This window comes from Linepithema humile, chromosome 1 (genome assembly GCF_040581485.1).
Source record: "Linepithema humile isolate Giens D197 chromosome 1, Lhum_UNIL_v1.0, whole genome shotgun sequence".
In the NCBI taxonomy this organism is placed as follows: domain Eukaryota; kingdom Metazoa; phylum Arthropoda; class Insecta; order Hymenoptera; family Formicidae; genus Linepithema; species Linepithema humile.
In genome coordinates, this window is record NC_090128.1 from 703,949 (window position 1) to 725,526 (window position 21,578).

A 21,578-nucleotide genomic window follows, 5' to 3' on the forward strand; every position below is an offset into this window, starting at 1 on the left:
GGAACTTTTCAGCATAATATCGGTGAAAGCCAAGTCGTTTGCCGATCGAGAGATACGCTACACGCTGAAGGCGCAAGGTCAAGGAGCCGCGGGAACATTTAACATCGGCCCGACTTCAGGAATTGTGAAACTTGCGAAGGAACTGGATTTTGAGGATCTGCGACAACCCCATATTTATTCTCTGATAGTGACAGCGACGGAGGACTCCGGCGGTTTCTCGACGTCGGTCGAGGTAACTAGATTTATGTTTCTTAAACTTTGTTGTTACCACGAAGAATAACAATTTTCCCGTCGTCGGAAAATATTACGCACCCAGGATCTACGTACATGCGATTTTCTCCTTACTTGTTGAATATAACAAGTTGCTTTCTCGGGATGTTAAATAAACGTTAAAAAATACATTTCACTATTTACTTACGATGGGCGTTTATTATTCTACTATTGTACTTGATTTTCTTTTCAGCTAACAATTCGAGTATCGGACGTTAACGATAACGCTCCTAAGTTCGAGCTACCGGATTATCAAGCTCACAATGTCGACGAGGATATTTCGTCGGGGACAAATATATTGAGAGTTAAAGCAACCGACGCCGACTCGGGCACAAACGCGGAAATAGAATATTTCGTATCCGACGATCACTTTAGCGTGGATTCCAGCGGTCTCATTCGCAATAACAAGCAGCTCGACGCGGACAATAATAACGCTTATTACGAATTCACCGTTACTGCTAAGGATAAAGGTAAGTCATAGAGAAATATTAAATTGCGCAATATGCTTGGATTCAAAAATACAACGTGATCCGAATTGTTAAAGAATATTTTAATTGTATAATTAAAATAACCCTATCTCATATAATTAAAATATAATTTTTCTTTAAACCGAATTATCTTGATAAATTCTTTTATTTAATTAAATTCAATTTTTTATTAGCATATCATTGATTGATCACGTTCGCGGAAAATTAAAGTTCTTTGAGATTTGTGTGTGTGTGTGTGTGTGTGTGTGTGTGTGTGTGTGTGTGTGTGTGTGTGTGCCGCTTTTTAAAAAACGTACCCAAAAAATATTCTAAAATACTCCAAACTAGATACTCGTATTATCTGAAGATTTAGTGACGTAGAGAGATTGGGTCGCCTTTACGCCTCTGTCAGCAAACCGAGGATCAGCTCTTAGCAGCTAAATCTCACAGATTTGATTTTCAAACGAGCTCCAAATCCCCGTCTCGCGCCGCGCGGGATAAAGCTCGTACAAATTTGTATTATTTGCATATATAACGGTGCGAATGCGGGACGATTTTCAAACGGGTCACGACTTAATTGGAAATAAAGCGGTCGAATTGGCACAAATAACACGTGCGCTTTTATTTATTGCGTGCCCGTGCGTGCATTTCGTATCGCGAAATTTGACGTTACAATAAATATTGTCGTGTCATCATGCATACAAGCAGCATTCTGAATTTAATAACTTAAATTAATACACCGCGATTCGTAATGTGTTTAAATTAATACTGTCACTGTTACATTCGCGATTCATATTTTGTTAAGCAGTTTGCAAAATCACGTATCTCTCACGATTTACACAACTGTCGCATTGTTACCGCAAACTTTCAATTTAACAAAAAAAGCACACATATTTTATTAATTTTTAAACGTAATAATCTGATCGGTAATTTGATTAGAATATTTATGTGACAAAAACTAAAGAGTTTGCTTTGCAGGCGAGCCACCGAAGACCGGCACGGCGACGGTGCGGGTGTACACGAAAAACAGAAACGATGAAGAGCCCAAGTTCTCTCAACAAGTTTATACGCCTAACGTCGACGAGAACGCCGGTCCGAATACTCTGGTCACCACGGTGGTAGCTTCCGACAAGGACGGCGATAACGTGCGCTTCCGATTCGTCGGCGGGAATACCACGTCGGGGCAGTTCGTGATCGAGGAGATCACGGGTGTAATTCGTCTCCACAACAAAGAAATCTCTTTAGATCGGGACAAATATGAGCTGAACGTCACCGCGTTGGACGACGGCGCGTGTTGTCCAAACGGTGACCAGACTATTCACACTAGCACCGCGGTCGTCGTGGTCTTTATTACGGACGTAAATGATAACAAGCCGGTCTTCAAGGACTGCGGGATGTATTATCCAAAAGTGGAGGAGGGCGCGCCAAACGGCAGCACGGTGATCAAGGTGCAAGCTACTGACGAGGATAAAGGTGTCAATGGGCAAGTCAAGTACTCGATTGTACAGCAGCCCAATCAAAAGGGCACAAAGTTTACCGTTGACGAAGAGACCGGTCAAGTTTTGACCAACAAGGTACTTTTATTCTTTCATTAATCTTTCGTCGTCTGTTTTAAAATAATTGGAATATTATTGAAAAGCAACGAACTGAATCAAAAGCGCAAATATTGAAACGCAAAAAAAATATTACGAATTTAGATAGATATTTTTAAAAAAATATTTTTTATATTTTGAGATAAACTTTTATAACGTATATTTATCTAAAAAAAGTTTTTAACTTGTGAGATCAAGAAATTTTTAATAAAGTCATAAAAACATTGCGTCGATTGTATCGGAATATATCGGTTTGAAAAAATAATTCAACTTGTACTGGAGAGTACGTTTAGTCATTTATTCTGAACGCATTAAAAAGTATCTAGCAATCGCTAACTGCAGCATCTACTATGTTACTCCATCTTTTGTACATAGACCGTACGATAAACACGCAAAGCACTCAACACTCTAATTACCGTTCGTGTTTTGCGTCCATAAAGATCTCTAGTAAAAAGATATTAGTGCTACATATCTACTTCGTCATTTTTCACTTGTTTGCAATTCCTCACTTTTTACATCTATTTTACTACGTTCATAAGAAGTAATCAATACATATATTTAATTCAACCATCAAGTGTAAAGATAAAGGTCTAAAATAATTATTATATCTCTGAAAATATAATAAGGTTCATAAAGCTTAATAATTGATCGTTGACTTAACCTTTTAGCTTATTAATTATTATCGCATAGATTAACTTTTATTATATCATATTAAAAACAATTTTTAATTTTATCTTGCAAACTAGGTTTTCAAAGTATTAAAATTATTGCGTTCAGCAATAAACACGATGGTGTGATATTTTCAGGTATTTGATCGCGAAGGCGACGATGGGAAATTTGTATCCGTCACTGTCAAGGCAACGGATCAAGGCGAACCCTCGTTAGAAGGTGTTTGCTCATTTACCGTCGAAATAACAGATGTGAACGATAACCCGCCGTTGTTCGACCGTCAGGTGCGTACATTCAACCATACCCCGAAGGCGATCGTCTAGCGAAGTATTCGGCATGCAAATGCGAAAGCAGATGCCCGGAAGTAAGATCGTGCATGGCGGAACCACCAGCGGTGTCAATGTGTTATGCTTCGATGCGCGTAAATTCAAGACTGCCTCGCAGCGCGTTCTCAGAACTTCGGTTCGGGTTTCGTTATTTACTCGATCAAGATACATACATTGTCGTCTATCGATTTGATACATATACGAGGAATTTATGCAGCACAACAAGTGGAACAAGTCTATAATTTGCAAAGTCCGCAATATAAACTCATATCTAAAACGAATCTCATGAATTATGGACTTGGTCCACTTCTGCTTCAAACCCGTGTGTATCGTAGCATATATCTATATAATGTTTCACTTGCGTCGAACTTTCAGAGCACATTCTCATCAATTGGGTTTCCGAATTTGAACAATGTATTTGAAGGGAATTAGAATTTAAGCTATTACCTTACTATATCTCGTCTTGGTAATTAATACATTTTCAAAGCTCTCTTCAAACATATAACGTTAAAATAAAATGCTAAAAAATTTAAAGAATGAGATTTGAATTTCTCTATCTAATCGCGATCTTAAAATGTAACATTTTTAATATCTTACAAGTCTCAATTTTGAATAAAAAATTAACATATCGAATGTGTAGAAAAATCACTTGTCGTTCTTCTCTTGTAGAGATACGTGGAAAACGTGAAGCAGGATGCGAGCATTGGGACAAACATATTAAGAGTGTCGGCATCCGATGAGGATGCTGATAACAATGGCGCGATCGTGTACTCGCTGAGCTCGACCACGAATAAACAGAATCTGGAGTACTTTGAGATCCAACCAGAGTCTGGTTGGATCGTATTAAAGAAGCCTCTAGACGTAAGTATCCTCATTAAATCGCTGATTTACATATCGTCTCTCTTTAGCAGTATAAACAGCATATCGTTTTCCTGGAACACTCCCACTTTTTCGTGGGCGAGGCTTGTATTTTTCTTTGCGGCTTGCTAGCTTTTTTTGCTCTTGACGTCTTACGATACACTTATGATACTTCAGAGACCAGTTCTCAGTTCGATATCATTTGCAGCGAAGTGTTTATAAAGAGTAGCGCGAAAAATAATTGCTTCCAATGTTAACCTCGCGATATAATCGCGGATGAGATCCTGCGGATGCACTCGTCCCGAACAAGTGTCGCGTGTCCCAGGAATGTGTAGGCTACGTAGTATATTATATCTATTTATATATATATATACGTACATATATATATGATATCGTATAAATACAAAACTTAAGTGTACACCTTCTGCCGATATATTGTACGTTTGCGTTGACTTACGTTATATTTAACACGAATCCGTTTTGTTGCTGAGCGGATAAACTTGTATACTAATATACGTTTGGTCGGCAATTATTTCTCTCATCACTAATATGCAACGAAATGAGTTTCCTTTTTACGGCACATGTATAGAACTTTTTAATTCCCATTGATATGCACAATGTGTTCACTATGGTAAATACTTAGCTATGCCTGATTTCCTCAAACGCTTCATGTACCTGAATCGATCGACCGTTCGGGCTATTTTTGCAACAAAACACTCTCTCTCTGTCTCTCTCATTTTCTCTATTGAGAACATACTCGCGGCGCGAGTATCTTTTTAAACGATTCCAAACGAAGCTTTGATACCTCTTGTCCAGTTTTTTTATTCAGTCTTTTCGTCGAGAGTCGGTCGTCGAGTTGCGTGTTGAGTAATCGAGAAGACACGCGCGCGCGTGTGTAATATACCTTTTTTTTGCCGTTCTTCTTTTTCTCTTCACTTAGATTTCCTTTGTTCGCCGTTTTGCCGCGTTTCTCCGGTTTTTCTGCCGCGATGTTAATCAATGATTTTCGATCGATTTGTTAAATGCCGACGCGCGTAATTTTGCAAAAAAAAGAAGCATGTGCGGATCGGCCCGTACATGCGTGCGCACGGTCGACCGAACGCGAACGTGTGCACTTTTCATACTTTTCCCAAAAGTAGCCACGAAAAGGATGTGTGTGATTTGTACGTGTTACGCGTTGGAGAAACGGGAAAAAAATGGAAAGGAAAGACGGTGATGAAACGATGATTGATAAGAGACATAGCAAAAGAAATGAAAACGTTCTGAGCAAACTAATAATCTTTAATTATCCAACTAACATTATTAATTATGAATGTTTTTCAAAAGGGAAGTGATGTTTTTTGAACTTCCAGGAGCAGGTGGGAACGACATTTTTTGAGCCCCACGTACGGTGTACTTCAACCTCTACGCATTTTGTGGTGCATCAGACATAAACAATTTTTGACAATGCTTGCATATTTTATATGAATGTGTTTTTGATTCCTTTACAGGAACGGATCTCGCTCTCGCTCCTACATCCATCCTTGCCCTACCTCTCACTCTTTCTATCTCTTCTATATCTATTTCTAAGTTCCGAATTTTTTATATTAAAATATTTTCTACATTTTTTTGGGTGCTGCATTTTGTTTTTTCTTGTTATATCAATGATTATTTTTGGAAGATTGCACGGTATTTTGTTATGTTGATTATTTTCTCGACAAGTTTTTTACTTTTCTATCTGTATCTCTTCGAATGATTTGTATGCTGGAGACAAAACCTGCATTTTTTGGTTTCTACCACTTTCTTTCGTTCACTTTATTTTATGTATTATTTATCTATTTTTATAAATCTTTTTTATATTTCTTCTATTTCTCTAACACACTTTCTTTCTGACGTTTCCCGATTTTCATCCCGCACTCCCGGTGTACCACGACGTGACTGACAAAGAAAAGGAAAAGAACACGAAATGTATTTTTGATCGAGAGCGTTTGTCAATGTATAGACATGTGTATATACATATGTGCATAGATCATAAGAGAATTGTCCGTGGTGTGACATTTTTTCTTCTGTGATTGGGGCGGCATACCACTGTCGTGACGAAAACGGGAAGAAATGCGAATGAAAGTGAACGGATGTAGTCACGGAATGAAAGGGAAGTAATCGGAAAAAAAATAAGCGTGCGTCATTAATTATCACGACAAAATCAGAAATAACGTCCATCGGTTTTTGAGTGTCGTTAAAACGAAAACGAATCAGACGAGGGGTCGTCATGATTTTTTTTTCTCCCCCAACCTTCCCCCCAAAAGCCTCCACATCACCAGCCCCCCTCTCTCTGTCCCCTCTTTCTTCCTCCCTCCCCATCCCCATCGTCTCCTCCCGATGCCTCTTTATCGCATTCTCGCTTGCATGCAAATGCCTGCATTGATTGATTTCGTAAAGGAACTAATTTGAACTTCTTATTGTTTATGTTTGTGTTCATTGCACCATTTACTTTCTTCGGATTTGATGATGACAAAAAAAAAAAGGGCTGTTTTCCAGTAAGTAGGATCTATATTCTTGTGTTTCACACCTTGCATCGAGACACATTATGATGTGACAGCATTGTTATACCTGCGCAAAAGAAGAAGTATAATATTTGTTGCAAATACTAGAGCGCCTTCCGTTCGATTATTCAACATTATATCGTTTCGATGATTTTTCGCATCTGTTGTTGTTATTATTGTCACTCGGAGACGTCACTCTCTATTCTTCTCTCTCTCTCTCTCTCTCTCTCTCTCTCTCTCTCTCTCTCTACTCTGCTCTTTTTTTCTCTTCTTGTCGCTAAATTTCTATAAAACTTTCTCTCTTTATCTAATCGTTACTTTTCGAGTGTTTTTTTTTTCCAAAAACTTTATATCACGCGCGATATCTTTTTTTATGTACATACACACGTGCTACCGCGCTATCTATTTTCGCTCTTTCGTCCTGGTCTCGTATGTATCCATAGGTGAAGGATTCCGCACCGTCGATGACCTAATCAATATGTTCTCACGCGGTGCGTGATATCCGACGGACGTTTGACAAGTGAATATCATAAATAATAGATTTGGGAATTTCTTATAAATTATATTAAAAAAATATTATTTATTTAAATTGTTGACTTATTAAACGTTTATATCAGCATTTGCATTAATTTGTCATCAATTTGGTTTAATAAAGCACTGAACGTGATCTGCCTTGCTGAAATTACATGACGTTATTTTTTATTTTTCACTCTGTATTACTAGCACAGCACTTTCTAATCGCATATCACACAGCAGCGCCTTTTTAGCATAAATCAGCGTGTTTCTCGATAGAATCAGAGTGTAGCTGTTTTACATATATCTATTTCGTCAACGTCCGTTGGATATCAAATGCTGTACAGGGATCTCGTTCCACTACTGGAACAGCTTCAATAATCACTTTTAATGTTCCAGGAAGCCGGTAATTCTCGTTACTAGAAATCTTATGAGATAGCAAGATCCCGATTATAGACAAAAGTGTTCGCAAAAAGCTCACTTGGAAACGAAGGACGCCGACTGTAGATTCGGTTTCCAAACGGTTAACCTGATACAGTGCTTTTGTTGACATAAATCGCGATATTAATATTCACCCTGTACGATCAGCGGGTGAATAGAATCAAAGATATTTAAATTGAATAATCAAAAATTAAGAAATTTCTTGTCAATTGTCTTTAAATTAAAAGTGTATTAATACACTTTATTCTATCAATTTTTCACAGTATGTAAATTTTGGATTACAATTTTCTTTATCTTAAATTTCTATTCATCCGCTGTTACTCTGTTATACTAGATGCTTTAGAACTATTTGCAGCTTTTAAAATATGGATTTTTTGATATCTCTAAATATTTTAATAACAATTTTTGTGATAATTGTAAAATAAAGAAATAATCGCGAGTTAAAGGTAAGAAAACATAACTAATTTATAGGTAATTTTATTTATCAGAGATATATATAAATATGTATTAAAAATTTATAAAACAAAAAGATATTAACTGTAATCAAAGAATCTATAGATGAAGAAGGCAATTCTAGAACATCTGGTATCTTCCGTTTTGGTGTTATCTCGGATGAATAAGGATAAGCACAGCAGTATTTCATCCAATAATTATTTATAATATTCAAGGCAATTCTTATATTTTTCTTTCGTTAAAATGAAAATTGTAGCGATTTATTACTTGCCTGGCCATAAAATTGTTGACAATTTTGATTTAAAATCAGAGTCACAAAATGTAAACGCACAGATAAAGTATTTGTCAACCAATTAATATTAATTAATACAGCAATGAACTCAAATATGCAAGCACATGCATTCGACAAGTAAGTATATCATTACATATTACATCGCCTACATTTGTTCATGATTTTACGCAATTTGCTTATTGATTTATCATATGTGCAACGATATTGTTATCGTTTTACTAACCAGCAGAAGTCGGCGATATAATATTTTCATCATTATTATCATCACCAGCATCATCATCATCATCATCATTGTTATCATAATCTTCATCACCATTGTATGCTGCAATGACTCACGTAACTATTCACGAGACCTCACCTCACGGCATGTTTGAGTTCATTGCAATAAATCTTGTCCTTGTAACCGTTATTACTATTTAGTGGGGGAACAGTCATTAAAGAAATAACAGATTCGTTTGTCAGATAGACAGCGAATCCATCGCCGAGATAACACGCAACGGAACAGTCCTAATGTCCACCAGGATACCTACGAGACTGCACGGTCCTCTCTCTTTCTCTCTGTTTTTTCTTTCTATCTATCTTTCTATCTGTTTGTCTTTCTCTCTTCTGTTTCAATTTTGCTCGCGATAAAAAAAAAAAGTAAAAAACCATCGAGCACTTTCTCATGCGGACGCGCTCGACGCCGAGTGACGCTTTAATTCTTTCGTAAAAACTCCAACAGAAAGAACGAAAACGAAAATGAAAAAAAAAGAAAATAAAACAAAAAGTGACGAAACGGAAAAATCACAAAAAAAAAAACAAAAAAAACCGCCAACTAAAATCCCGAAAGAAGTGTCCTATAAGTTGACGGCCCAATGTTTTGCCACTAGCGTGACAGCTATCGCCTGCGAGTACGGGCCTCCGACAGAGGGACGCCAATCTTGTCCGCAGACGTGGACGTTGAGTTAGACGTCGTAGACAGAAACAATAAACCACCTGTGTGGGATGCGAATGTATACGGCCCCATTCACATCAAAGAAAATGTCACAGTGGGTACTGTAGTGACGTCGGTGAAAGCCAGGTTTGTATGCCACGACATGACCGAGACAAGACACGTGACATGCCGTGCCGTGCCATGCAGTGCTGCCTCTCCTTTCTATCTGTCGATCACTCTCTAACTCTATTTTTAGTCGTCTTTCTTTCTTTTCTTTTTGATCCCTTCTCCATTCAATTACTCACGTATTCTGTACGCCTATCGATTCCCTTTATCCGATTGGGTTTACTTTCCGTTACGCTAGATTCACCTTCTCTCTTCAGCTTAGTTTATGTACTGCTTTTTAGTTCGTTCACTCCCGTTTTGCCCTTCTGGTCCTGTCACATCTCTATTACGTTGAGTCTCTTCCATATCTATACGTTTACTTCTCTTTTTAGATACACAGACACAGGACACACAACCACTTTCTTTCTTTCTGGTTGCGGAAGCACTTATGGTTAAGCGCGGCGCGGTAGATCGCTGATTGCCGGACACTCCTTCTCCTATTACTACTACAACTATTACTTTTACTACTACCACTATCTCTTCCCAACATGTACTGTAGCGAGCCGCGACGATCGCTCTTCGACGATATTTGGAGACAGCGAGTGTTCGATCGGGCGGAAAATTGCTCACAAATGATCGAGCATTGTAATTTTCAAGTGGAGTAAGTTGTAAAACCCTAGCTTTAGACCTAAGACGGGGAGACGTTACTGTTACAATACAATTTATTATTATTTTTCTTGTATGTAGTCTTACTATTAGTAACAGAAATATTCTTGTAGAAAAAGTTTCATTCCAAAGTTTATCTTAAATTACAATTAACTGTCAGGTTTGTTTTTCAGCTACCGTTTTCATCTTGTTGTTGCGAACAAAGGTTTAATAATGCAGCGATCGTTATAAATTGCGCACGTAGCACGACTGCGGAAGAACTAAACTTACTCCACTTGAAAGTCGAACGGGCTTTCGGAGAGCGATGAGAACCTTGTGCTTCTTCAGAGACTCCGAAGACGCAGCGATCGTCGCGCGGATCTTAGCGGACATATGCAATAACAACCATAACTGTGCAAATGCGGAAAGGCGGAGAGGTGATCTAGCTTAGGCGAGGATGTAGCGAGAGAGGTGATCCTGGTGCCTTTTGCGATATTTTCACGCGAATGCAGAATGCAGGTTGCGGAGCGTCGTCGATCGTCCACCCAAGAGCGCTCGCTCAGCCTCCGGCCGCTGCGTGCTGTTTGAGCACCAATTTCGGTGCGAGAGCCCGCGCTATAATTTTGTCGAGTCGGCACCGAAGGTGCAATACGACACACATAATGCGAGCTCGCGCTCGCAAATACGAAACGTTCCAGGCGTTGGCGTTCGGCCGAGACGAGGCTGCCGTCGCGCGAGGCTGCCCAGCGGATGCGGGCGAGAGAGAACCTTCCACTCTACCCTCCGTCGCGAAAAATGCGACTGGGGGGGGGGGGACACAACCACATGTACCATGTACTCTCTCTGCCACGAAGCCTTGGCGCCTTAACACTAACGCCGTTGTTTTTTGTTCCCGTTTGTTATACACGCGGTCTGGCCGTAGCGCGAGACGTACAAGCTGGAGGCGATGGCCAAAGACAGGGGCTACCCACCCTTGTCGCGAACGGTGGAAGTACAGATTGACGTTGTGGACCGTGCGAATAATCCGCCCGTATGGGACCACGTAGTGTATGGCCCGATCTACATTAAAGAGAACATGGCCGTCGGGGCTAAAGTTGTGTCTATTAAAGCCAGGTCTGTCACACTGTCAATGCTCCGTGCGGCTCTCTGCACGAACCCGCCCTGCACGCAATCTCGTGGCAGTATTGTTCTTGTGCACGTTAATTGATATTGTGTACGAATCCACATTACACGCATTTCAACTCACATATATACACACACGCATACACATACATGCATACGCAAGCATAACAACGTTCGCAGAGGCAGCGCGCGCGTGTTCGCTCGCTCGTTCGCATATACTCGTAAGCACACACCTGTGTACGCGCGTAGGATTCGTGGGAAACATGATCGGAATGTCGAGTATACAGGGACCACGTTCGCACGATCAGCGTGGAGAATACCGGAAGATCTTCGCCGTAGAATGTGGACGCTGCGATGGTTCTTGATGAACTCAAATGTTAATTAGCGCGATACGCGGTGTACAAATGTCGCATTCGGTGATGCAAGGCATAAAGCATCAAATCGCCCTCAATATTTCAATGAAATTATATCAGAGAAAAGCAGAGGGAAACAATTTTCAGTAAAGATAAAAAATTTCTGTTACTTTTTTTTTACAAGAATTATTTCCTTAAAATTGTCAATATCTAAAAGTTAAATTACAGTTTTTACATCGCTTGTTGTCATCGCAAGTAGCATAAAAATATCTTGCTATATTTTGCTATATCAAGGTAATTACTAAATCCCACTTGTTTACAGATTCTAGCTTTAGCCGCGGAATACCAGAAGTAATAAGAACTATCGCTTCGGATCACGTCCACCCACGTACGAGTGCAAATGCGTTTTTTGTATTTGTTCAAACGCGCGAGATGCATTCACACGGATTAGAACATACCGACGTATTGTCCTCGGCGTGTATGGCCGTTTGCGAGGCGCCGATCTCGTTAGTGTTTCCTATTGTTGGTATTTTATTTATTTATTTTTTTTTGTCAACTTAAACGCGAACGTGCAAATAACGCTGTTATATCGGCTCCGCGCACAGAGCCGATTATATTCCTGAAACGCTTTGTTGCATTTCGACGTGCGGGCACCGAATCGTTTACATCCCCTTGCGAGGGCTTTATAACTAATTTCACCGGCGAGATTTAATTCTTTCCTACGCGCGGATGACGGTAACAAGAAGGCGTCTCTCTCGTGTACGTACACTAAATTGAATAAACGACCACCGACGACCGTCAAAGGCTGCTTTTCATTCGCGGATTGTGCTCTGTAATTCGCGAAGATATAAGAAACGGCACGAGATCCAAGCAGAGCCGCGTCGAGTATCCGTCTCGGCGCATTTATCACCGGAGCGCAATTTCCGGACAAAGCGCGAGTTCTATTGTTGTTTGGTAATCGACACAAGTACCGCTCAGACGTTATTACATTAAGTATTAATTGTTCGTCGCTCATTGTTGCGTAGGTCTCACCGTTAATTCGCACGAACGAAAAGAATAGACACAATGATTTTGCGAGTCAATAGATTGCGCAGTTTCGCGAGTAACAGTCTATATTTATTAATTTATTACGATAAAGAGATGCGAATTAACGTAAGCTGCATCACAACAAATATTGCAATTTTTGACGATAGCTTTCTTCGTGTCATTATTATTTTATGAAACTTAAATAGAATAACCAATTTAAAATTCCGATTGCATATGCGACTTTGCAAAAAATATTCGCAAATGAACCGCGTCGTGTATTATGCGCGATAGCATGCTGGCAAAGAAGTATAGCTAAGTTGATGCAAGCCCGTCTTTTTGTAACGAGCGTACCAAAAACCGCGTCGAAAAAACATTAGTAATGGGTAGTTTGCACTTGACGTACCGCTTTTAACCGGTGGTTTCGCGGAGACACATGGACTTCCGGTGGCAACGGATCGGCTAATTATATATGTGTACAATGCACGAGAGGTGCCAGATGCCACCGTCACGTGCTGTCGGCGCAAGATAGTATATTTTATTGTAAATTCAACATATAACCCCTCTGTACCGTGTCTCTGTCACGCGAATGTTCCGGCAGCTTATCTGGTCCAAACACACGGTTCGACTCTTCGCAAATACAAATAATCGCGAATGCAATTTCAATACAAATAATCTGCAATTGTATATAATAATTGTAAAAAAAGCCATGACTCTCTCTTTTGTTTTAAATTTGAGAGAATGCGCCGATGCATGGAAAAATAATACGTCTCGTACAAATATATTTTTATTGATATTTTATTTTTAATATTTTCATAGAATGTTTAAATAGAAGCGCTTCATAAAAAAAAGCTGTAAATTCTAAAGACATCAATTTCATTTGAATAATAATTGTACAAATTCTCATGACATGTAATTCTCTTTCTAATTATTCTCAACGCGGTAAATATTGTTACATACGTTTCGCATCAAGCTAGACTTTGTCAATTTAAGCATTTAAGCATTTAAGCGAAATTCTCACAGACACTACAAATTCCACGCATCCTAGCGTTAGTGACATCTCGGAGGATTAATTCCGGGGAGTTTACTCGTTAGGACCCCGTTTTAATGGCAGCCGGAAAGCGATGCAACAAAACGTTTCATTATTCGCGTTAGTCCGCCATTTTCCGCCAACTTTCCTCATCAACGTCGCGCGCCCACGCACACGTAGGGATGTCATCAAGCGTATACACATACATACACCTTGATATTAGCCGCCGATAATCGTTTCGCTCGTCGGGAATTCGCGGCCTAAGCAAGAAACGCATTAATTCGCGCCATACGACGTTTGTTAAGCCGCAACGTTAACGAGCGATGGGTGTCTTAAAAGCCACGTGTTTGTTCCTGCGCTGCGACTCGATATTGCGATATTGTATACCCTACAGTCGTTGCCAGCTATTTTGTTAACCACGACGAGCTGCCGCGTCGGATTTTAGAACGCAGAACTCTCTTTCTCTCTCTATCTATCTCTCATACATTTGTTGTGTGTGCCGTAAACATATTTTTGGGCATGTTTTACGAATAGATGCTTCCCTGGACTACATTGTTGATTTGACCAGTCGTTGCCGTTTTCTTATTTCTCTCTCATGGTTTATCGTTCATGCGTGCCTCGTTTATTTTTCTCTCTCTCTCTTCTAAGTTTGAATTTTTACTCCAATTTTTCTCAGCACCGGATTGGCTTTTTTCAAAATTTACTTTGGTCTCGTTTTTTCGTTGTGTGCGCTCATGCCCGGGACTCGTCATCACCCGCCGGTGATCGGAGTCGCGAGTCGATCGAGTAGCTGTGGCCGCAAATGATGGAGCAGTTATTATTAATTTCCGTTGACTCCCCGATGCCTGACTTCGCAATCGCAGTCGAGCGTACCCGCAGTATGTCGTACATACGTTGTTTCATTTTTTGCTCCTCCATTGTTTTCTTTTTTGGTTGGTTTATCAGTTTATCAATTTATCTCCGTATAGCGATTTACAATCTTGGTTCGTCGCAAAGACACGCATTACTCATCCAATCATCGACATACGTTTCATGAATGCCGTAATTAATTTTTGGGCATGTTTCGTCAGTTGCTTATCTTGCGTTAGGTTTACAACGTGTAATCACGTATTTTTCTTTTCTGTTGTGTTCCCTCTTTTTTCCTTTTTCTTCGAGAGCGTAGTGTGTTCTCGTAGTGTCTTTTTTGTCGGCGAGATCTTTTTTGTGCGCCGTTCGACGGCAAGTTGAGTATCGATTTAGATTGGAGTTGATGACATAGTTAGAGCATCTTTGATTGCTGAAGTCACCGTCTCGTATCACGAGTATCGGGCAGTATAGTAGTGATTATATACCTTTGCCTCTCTAATTAAAATTGAGCGAGCAACAGCATCTGCTAATTGACTTGCGCCGCTACGTGACGCTCGCGGATTGAAACGTTCACTTATCGACTAGCGAGGAATTTTTTTTTCTCTTTGTCCTTTTCTATTTGCAAAAAAGGAAAGAGAGGAAAATTATGGATTCACGAGACTCGAAACGAAAATAATACTGGCGATTTCTCGCATCTTTCTGGCGAGTGAGCTGACACAGAAATTAACCTTCGTCAATACGATTTTATCGTTGCGTAAAAACATTTATTTTAAAAACATTTATTCTATCGAAAACAATTAAATGCTATAACTAGTCATCTATTACAATTTGATTTATTCACATTTATACGAAAATTAATAAAAATCGCTGCGTAAATGTCAACTGCAATTTTTCTCCTGTAAATGAAAATTGTATTGCAGCTGGTTAATTATATGCTCACGCATACACTCATAATGACACAAATACAGACACGCACACACATACAGACACATCTGCATCGTCACCGCACACCAGTGGTTCAGGGGCGGTTATGCACCGACTGGGGATATAAAGTCTCTACGTTCTAACTTTGCTCTTTCTATCGTAACGAGACACACGCGCCACTCTATGCGACAATCTTAAACAAGCTTCTTGCCACACACACTTAACGTAGCTGTAAGACACACGTACGTGCGCGCACTCACACACTCACTCAATGCAAAACTTCGGACTAAGGGTCACGCTTATAAGCTGTACTACTAACCGACACCCATAATGTCTAACCCACTCGACACGAACGTGACACCGTCCGTTAGACGTCCGTGGATAACGAGCAATTAAAAGCGCGCCGTGCGAGCGTCATTTGTCACGGGCACGAGCTGCGCTATTATTCCGCCGGTAATTTGGAAATTCTCCTAAATTAGCATTCGGCTTCAATGGCGCCGCTAACGAGCAATCGGAATTAATCAGAGAAAAAAAATGCACGATGACGCGGGGTTCATTTTACGTGCCGGACGTGATTAATAAGCATCGAATTAAATTTCTTTTTTCCCGTGGAAAAATTGACATTTTGTCCGCGCGTCCAATCAATATTGATATTATGAGATTGACCGGGTGAACTAACATTAGCATTGTGTGAAGTATGGGTGTTTTCGCGAACCAACGGTAATTGAACATGTATTTTTTAAAGCAACCGAGCAAACTCTTTCTTCGCCCGGCTCAATTTAAGTGAATGGACTTTTTCACGAAAAATTTGCACAGACTACAAACAAATTTCACGAAACGTGAAAATTACAAGGGGAAAAAGGAAAGTCCCATCGGAACTAGGACGAATATTCGCCCGGGCGGATGAGAAATCTGCATGATGTTTGTGTATATATCTGTGGATTTTTGAAAAACGCCAAATAGCACGTTTATCAATGTCTCTACATGTCGCAGTCTTTTTGTGACTTTTCGGTCTTTTTATAAAGAACCGTTCTGTAAAGTGATTTATTCCGATTCATTTTTATGGTTTATAAAAAAGCAAAAATTTTTGTAAAAAATCTGAATGTACCTATAAAAGAATTTATAATAGGTGCGGGATTTCCACAGATTTCTCTATATTGATTAATTTTGTATCAACAATCTGCTATTCCTTGTATTGTAATTTAATCTTGAAATGCACAGAACAAGAAAGTAAAATTAATCAAGATTAGCGCTAATCTTGCAGCCGATGTGATTGGAAATCGATGGGTTAACACACGCGTTATCTAATCACGTAGAGTTCGTAATAGCGCCGTTGGTTGTAATTTATCTCCTAAAGATGATACAACATAATAAATGGCGTTCACTGTTAGAGCCTTTTGTGTAATCACGGCTTGAAATTTGATCGAATTGCATCGTCATATACCGGGATATTAATCGCGCGTTTCAAAGCTGCTTCGATTTTGTTGATATTAACGCGCACTATGTATTCCGCGCTTTAAACGAATTTTAAATGAGTGCTTCACGACAGCGACAGTTTCACAATATTGCAAAAATTATCTTTTAATCAAAATAATCTCGCTACGCTGTACTTAATAGCGTCATTCGATCTGATAGTGCAAACCATTATTTATTTGATACGATATAGTACACAGTGTCCCAGATTCTTCGCCTTTCCTTTTAATGACAAATTCTTTAGCGAGATTGCAATCGATTTTATCTTGACGGAGATTTAATTGGATTTTATTACCTATTACGTTTTTTTTAAATATTTATGTTAAATATCTTGGTAATAAAAGTTATATTAAAGCAAAGATCTCATAAAATTATTGATTAAAATATAAGATTTTCCTTGTAATTTTGCTAAGTTTCGAGTAATTACTTAATTTTTTACATTATAAACAATTTTGCAATAAATTGAAACCCAAGTTAAAGTGGACTTGCGAGAAGATTGAACAAATCGAAATCAATGTGTTTGCTCATTGCAAAAATGAAACAAAATATATCGGTAATCAGAGATCATGAAAGCAAAGAATCATAAATATCCTATATATTGCCGATTTATGATTGCGCCTGTTGAACTCAGCATTTATGTTTGCATTCAAGTCTCACTAAAAATGCATTTTAAAATCCAATATTGATCAGATTACCGATATCTAGCAGCGCGAAAGTTGAACGACGAGATCTGCACATAGCATATCACTCGATCGCCATTTTTTTTTCATATTCTGCTAAACTGTGACAAAGTACCCTTTGCCATTTTTAATGGTCAAAAATGTTCGTGTGTCAATATTACTGTCCATTCGTTCAATATATCACGTTATTTTTCGTCGCCGCCGCCGCCAATCGCAGCATTCGATGCATTCTGCTCGACACATGGCTTTTGACGTTTCCGCGCATTTTTCCACAAACGTACAAAAAAATATATATTTTTCGCTATGGACGATAGTAAATAGATTATTCGCGATACTTACGTCAATAGTATTTGCTTTTGTGGTTGGAAGAAAAATTATTATATGAATGCTGGATGTTCAAATTGACATAAACTCAATATTAGAAGAAATTTTCCTTATGAAAATATTTGGTGCGCAATTGACAACTTTTCGTTATTTTTATTTTCAATGCACTTAAGATAATTGCAATATTTCACGTAATAAAATGTCAATATTTTATATAAAAATTTCTTGTCATGCAAATTGCAATATATTAAGAAGATTTTTATAAAAATACTAAAACATTTAAATCAAAAGTTATAAAAGTTGAAACTTTTAGTAGAATTACTTAATTAGTTCGTTTGATTGATCAAATTATGTTGTTTTAACGTTGTACGTACAGTATAAAGATGTTCAAATAAATTTGATTCATAAATTAAAACCTCGCTGGCTAGGTTGTTACTTTTGGAACGTAACGGAACAGATAGTATCACGCTCGAGTTTTATGTTAGGTCAGAAAAATACGGCTGATAAAAAAAATACTATCTGGATTAATCGTAAAATACGTCGAGCCATGCCATATCTAGCGGGAAAAATATCAGCATTTTTCACGGAAAATCCGCCCACCTATATCTATATAAAAGTGCCATTTTCCGCAATTCGGACATACTCCCGCTGCGTATTTAAATAAAGTTTCTCGAAATTCAGGAATATTTCTTGCACATTTTTCAAACGGAATCTCTGCGCTGATGTAGACGTAATTTCTAGTAAATCGGAATGTAAAATCGCTTGGAACGCATTCGGGAGGAGACGTCTCGCTTCCGGAGCGAACGTGACTTAAGATCTGGACGGCGTTTCAAGAATCCCATGGAAAATGATATTTTAATGCTAAAACACTCTTTCCGTTGGAAGTTAAGCGACGAGTGTAGAAGATAGTGCACGTTTCTCGCAGTATCTCGGTTCGAGCAAACTTAACGCGGCGACGTTTAAAATGTAACACGACGCGGCTTAAATGATTGAACTCCGAGCGAAACATGAGCACTTAACAGATCCTTGCGTATTCACAAACGAGTTCATTCCGCTAACGCGCGGAGCGATGCCTAAAGATTAAATCATTCAAAGATCTCGTTAAGCGTGACGCATAATAGTTGAGACGTTTGCTACATTTCATTTCTGATATCCGCGATTAATTATTTATTTATGTGGAGATCGCATTTAATCATACGTTTAATTTAATTTTCATAATTTTCAATTACCTATCTATTATAATTTTATTTTCATCGAAATTATATTTCTTATTTAAATGTATATCGGACAATTTAATTTCGTTGCAAAAAAAGCGGTTCACTAAGCAACGAAGGGAAATTACGATATCAATTGCATTATTATGCGGTTATTGAATCGCTTCATTTTACGTTCTCTAATATGATATTCAAATTTACATTATAATAAGACTCACCAAGCTGTTGACTTCATAAAAGCTGCCGGCTTCGGAAAGATACAGCACACCTCTGAATTCTGCAAGTAAAAAAAAAAGAAAAATATTAGTATCAAAATATATTACACATATACATTTTAGTAAGAAATATTCAATTCCTAATCGATAGATATAATAAATTCTGTTAAATAAATATTTCACAGAAATTAACAACAATTTCTAATTTGAAATCAAAACCTTTTTAAAATATTGTAGTAAAATATAAGAAAAATTTTAACATTCTTTTTTATATCCATTTTAGTTTCGTAATATTTTATTTGCAATTCTCTTTCGTTTGCATATTCTTTTTTCTTATAAAAAGTAAATTTTTACAGTTTATATTTATATTGGCATTTTAATAAACATCGTCTTAATTTATACGTAATGAAGAAAACAATCTGAGAGTTAACTCTGACTTTTTCGAACGACGATTGCACAATATTTTCAATGTAAAATTTTAAGTATATGAAATTATTTTCGGAAAAAGGATGAAAACAATCTTTATATAACAGCAAACTATATTCTAATGATTTCGAAAATTATTATCTCTTACGTGACCTTAATTAGAAATTCATTTAAAGTCAAAGTTCAGCAGTGTTGGAGAATTAAGCTTTTAGAACGCGAACAGACAGCAAAATTCAATCTTTCAATTAATTCCAAATGAATCTCACTGTAATTCAATGAACTCAATAAGAAATGTACGTATTGTGATATTTAAGATTCGAGATTAAAAAGTTACGATAAAGTAGATTCAATGAAATCTTTGCTAAAGAAAAGTTGCCTCGTCTAAGAATCCATTTCTCTTCCTTGTCTCGTCTTTCTTCAGACATTTTATATACATATCCTAGAATCGACTTTAATTTTAATAATATAAAGTTTTACGAATTTAGAATTAATATGCGTTTTTAGGACGAAATTTCGTGGAAAGAAAATTTCGTCCTAAAACAATTTTTTATGCGGCTATCTATTAGATTCGTTCGTGATTAAATTTCAAACTAAAAGTTTGAGAAGGAAAAAATTATTTTGATTTAAATTAACAATGTTTCTCTATTTAATTTCGAGAGAAAATTTTTTTCTCTACTTTTGCTTTTAAAAATTATTAGTACACGGACATATTTTAATAAAAAATGAATTTGAGATTGATGAAAGAATCAATTATTAAAATTATGATCAACGATTCCGGGGTATCTTGTGAAAACACTGGACCAATGCTGTACGCCATGCTTGTGTTTGAATTGACAAACGGCGCTGTTAATTTTGGCCGCGCATCCTTTGAACCAAAGAGAAATCCCTTTCGGGAAACAGCGAGATCCTTCCGGATCGATGGACATTTCGTGGACGTCTAACGGATGACACGACGGCTGTGTATAGTCATGTGTACACCCGGTACATCGTTCATACACGCAGAACAAGAGGACGCACGCATCACGCATACACATGTACACGGGCAATACACCGCGCGCGCGCGTGTATAGACGACACTCGATCGGACGAGCAAGACGATCGAACACGCATGTAATACAGCACTATGCGGTTCGATCAATGAGTTGCGTTCGGACATGCGAATGATTATATCGAATCAGATTGTTATAGCTTTTCATAGATTAATTAAAAGAGAGCTTTAGAATAATCCGCCGTAAAAACCTAGTTTGATTTAAATAAATAAATGAAAGTTTGTTTGCCTGTAAAATTTAGACATTTAATTTACGAGATAAAGATTAATTAAAAAAATGTTGACATAAAGATTTAACAATTTATTCACTAATGAGAAGTTAAATTCTACGCAATTTTTAATATCAATTTTGGCAGATGTAAATTCTGATAAAATCACGAAAATATCTAATCAAATATTATTTGTATTTTAATATTTTATTTGATGCTTGTTTTGAAAATTATTGTGTTCATAATGGGAGATACATTTACTTTGAGTAATTTATTGTTATAACAATATTTATTTGCATGCTTTCAGAAAATAAGTAAAATCAAGAGAAATTGCATTCCATTCTATCCGTCGTAAGTTTTCCACGTCCAAGTTTTCAGGAAATAATTTAAATTATACCGATAAGAACTATATTGTAATTATTTTAATTGACTTCTAGATATTTAAACGATTTACTTCTATGAGAAACATTTCAAAAAAAAAGTCAAAGATACTTATAACAATTTGTAATTTAAAAAGTTTGAAATTTGTTAAATTTAAAATAAATTTTTTAGTGCCATTTAATATAACTATTTGTGTAAGGTGTTTATGTACTTTGACAAACTAATCAATTTAATTTACTCAAAT

The 21,578-nt window shown here is 37.7% G+C and overlaps 1 protein-coding gene and 1 long non-coding RNA gene across 4 annotated transcripts in view; one reads left to right on the top strand and one right to left on the bottom strand.

Annotated features, from left to right (window-relative positions):
- The window catches only part of LOC105674357 (uncharacterized), a 290,795-nt gene that overhangs the window by 70,917 nt on the left and 198,300 nt on the right, over nt 1-21,578 (bottom strand). Inside the window, exon 6 of the long non-coding RNA XR_001101091.2 lies at nt 19,274-19,332. This is a non-coding gene — a long non-coding RNA (uncharacterized lncRNA). The remainder of the gene's footprint in view (nt 1-19,273; nt 19,333-21,578) is intronic.
- CadN (Cadherin-N) overlaps nt 1-21,578 on the top strand; it is a 183,921-nt gene that overhangs the window by 40,989 nt on the left and 121,354 nt on the right. For 2 of the 3 annotated variants that reach the window (XM_067348195.1, XM_012370585.2), the window contains exons 6-11: nt 13-232; nt 464-740; nt 1,716-2,311; nt 3,136-3,282; nt 3,994-4,185; nt 10,989-11,179. In XM_067348195.1, coding sequence (XP_067204296.1) covers nt 13-232; nt 464-740; nt 1,716-2,311; nt 3,136-3,282; nt 3,994-4,185; nt 10,989-11,179 — 1,623 coding nt within the window. Of the gene's footprint in view, nt 1-12; nt 233-463; nt 741-1,715; nt 2,312-3,135; nt 3,283-3,993; nt 4,186-6,686; nt 6,699-9,272; nt 9,464-10,988; nt 11,180-21,578 lie in introns of all 3 variants that reach the window. The other variant, XM_067348196.1, reaches the window with a different exon arrangement.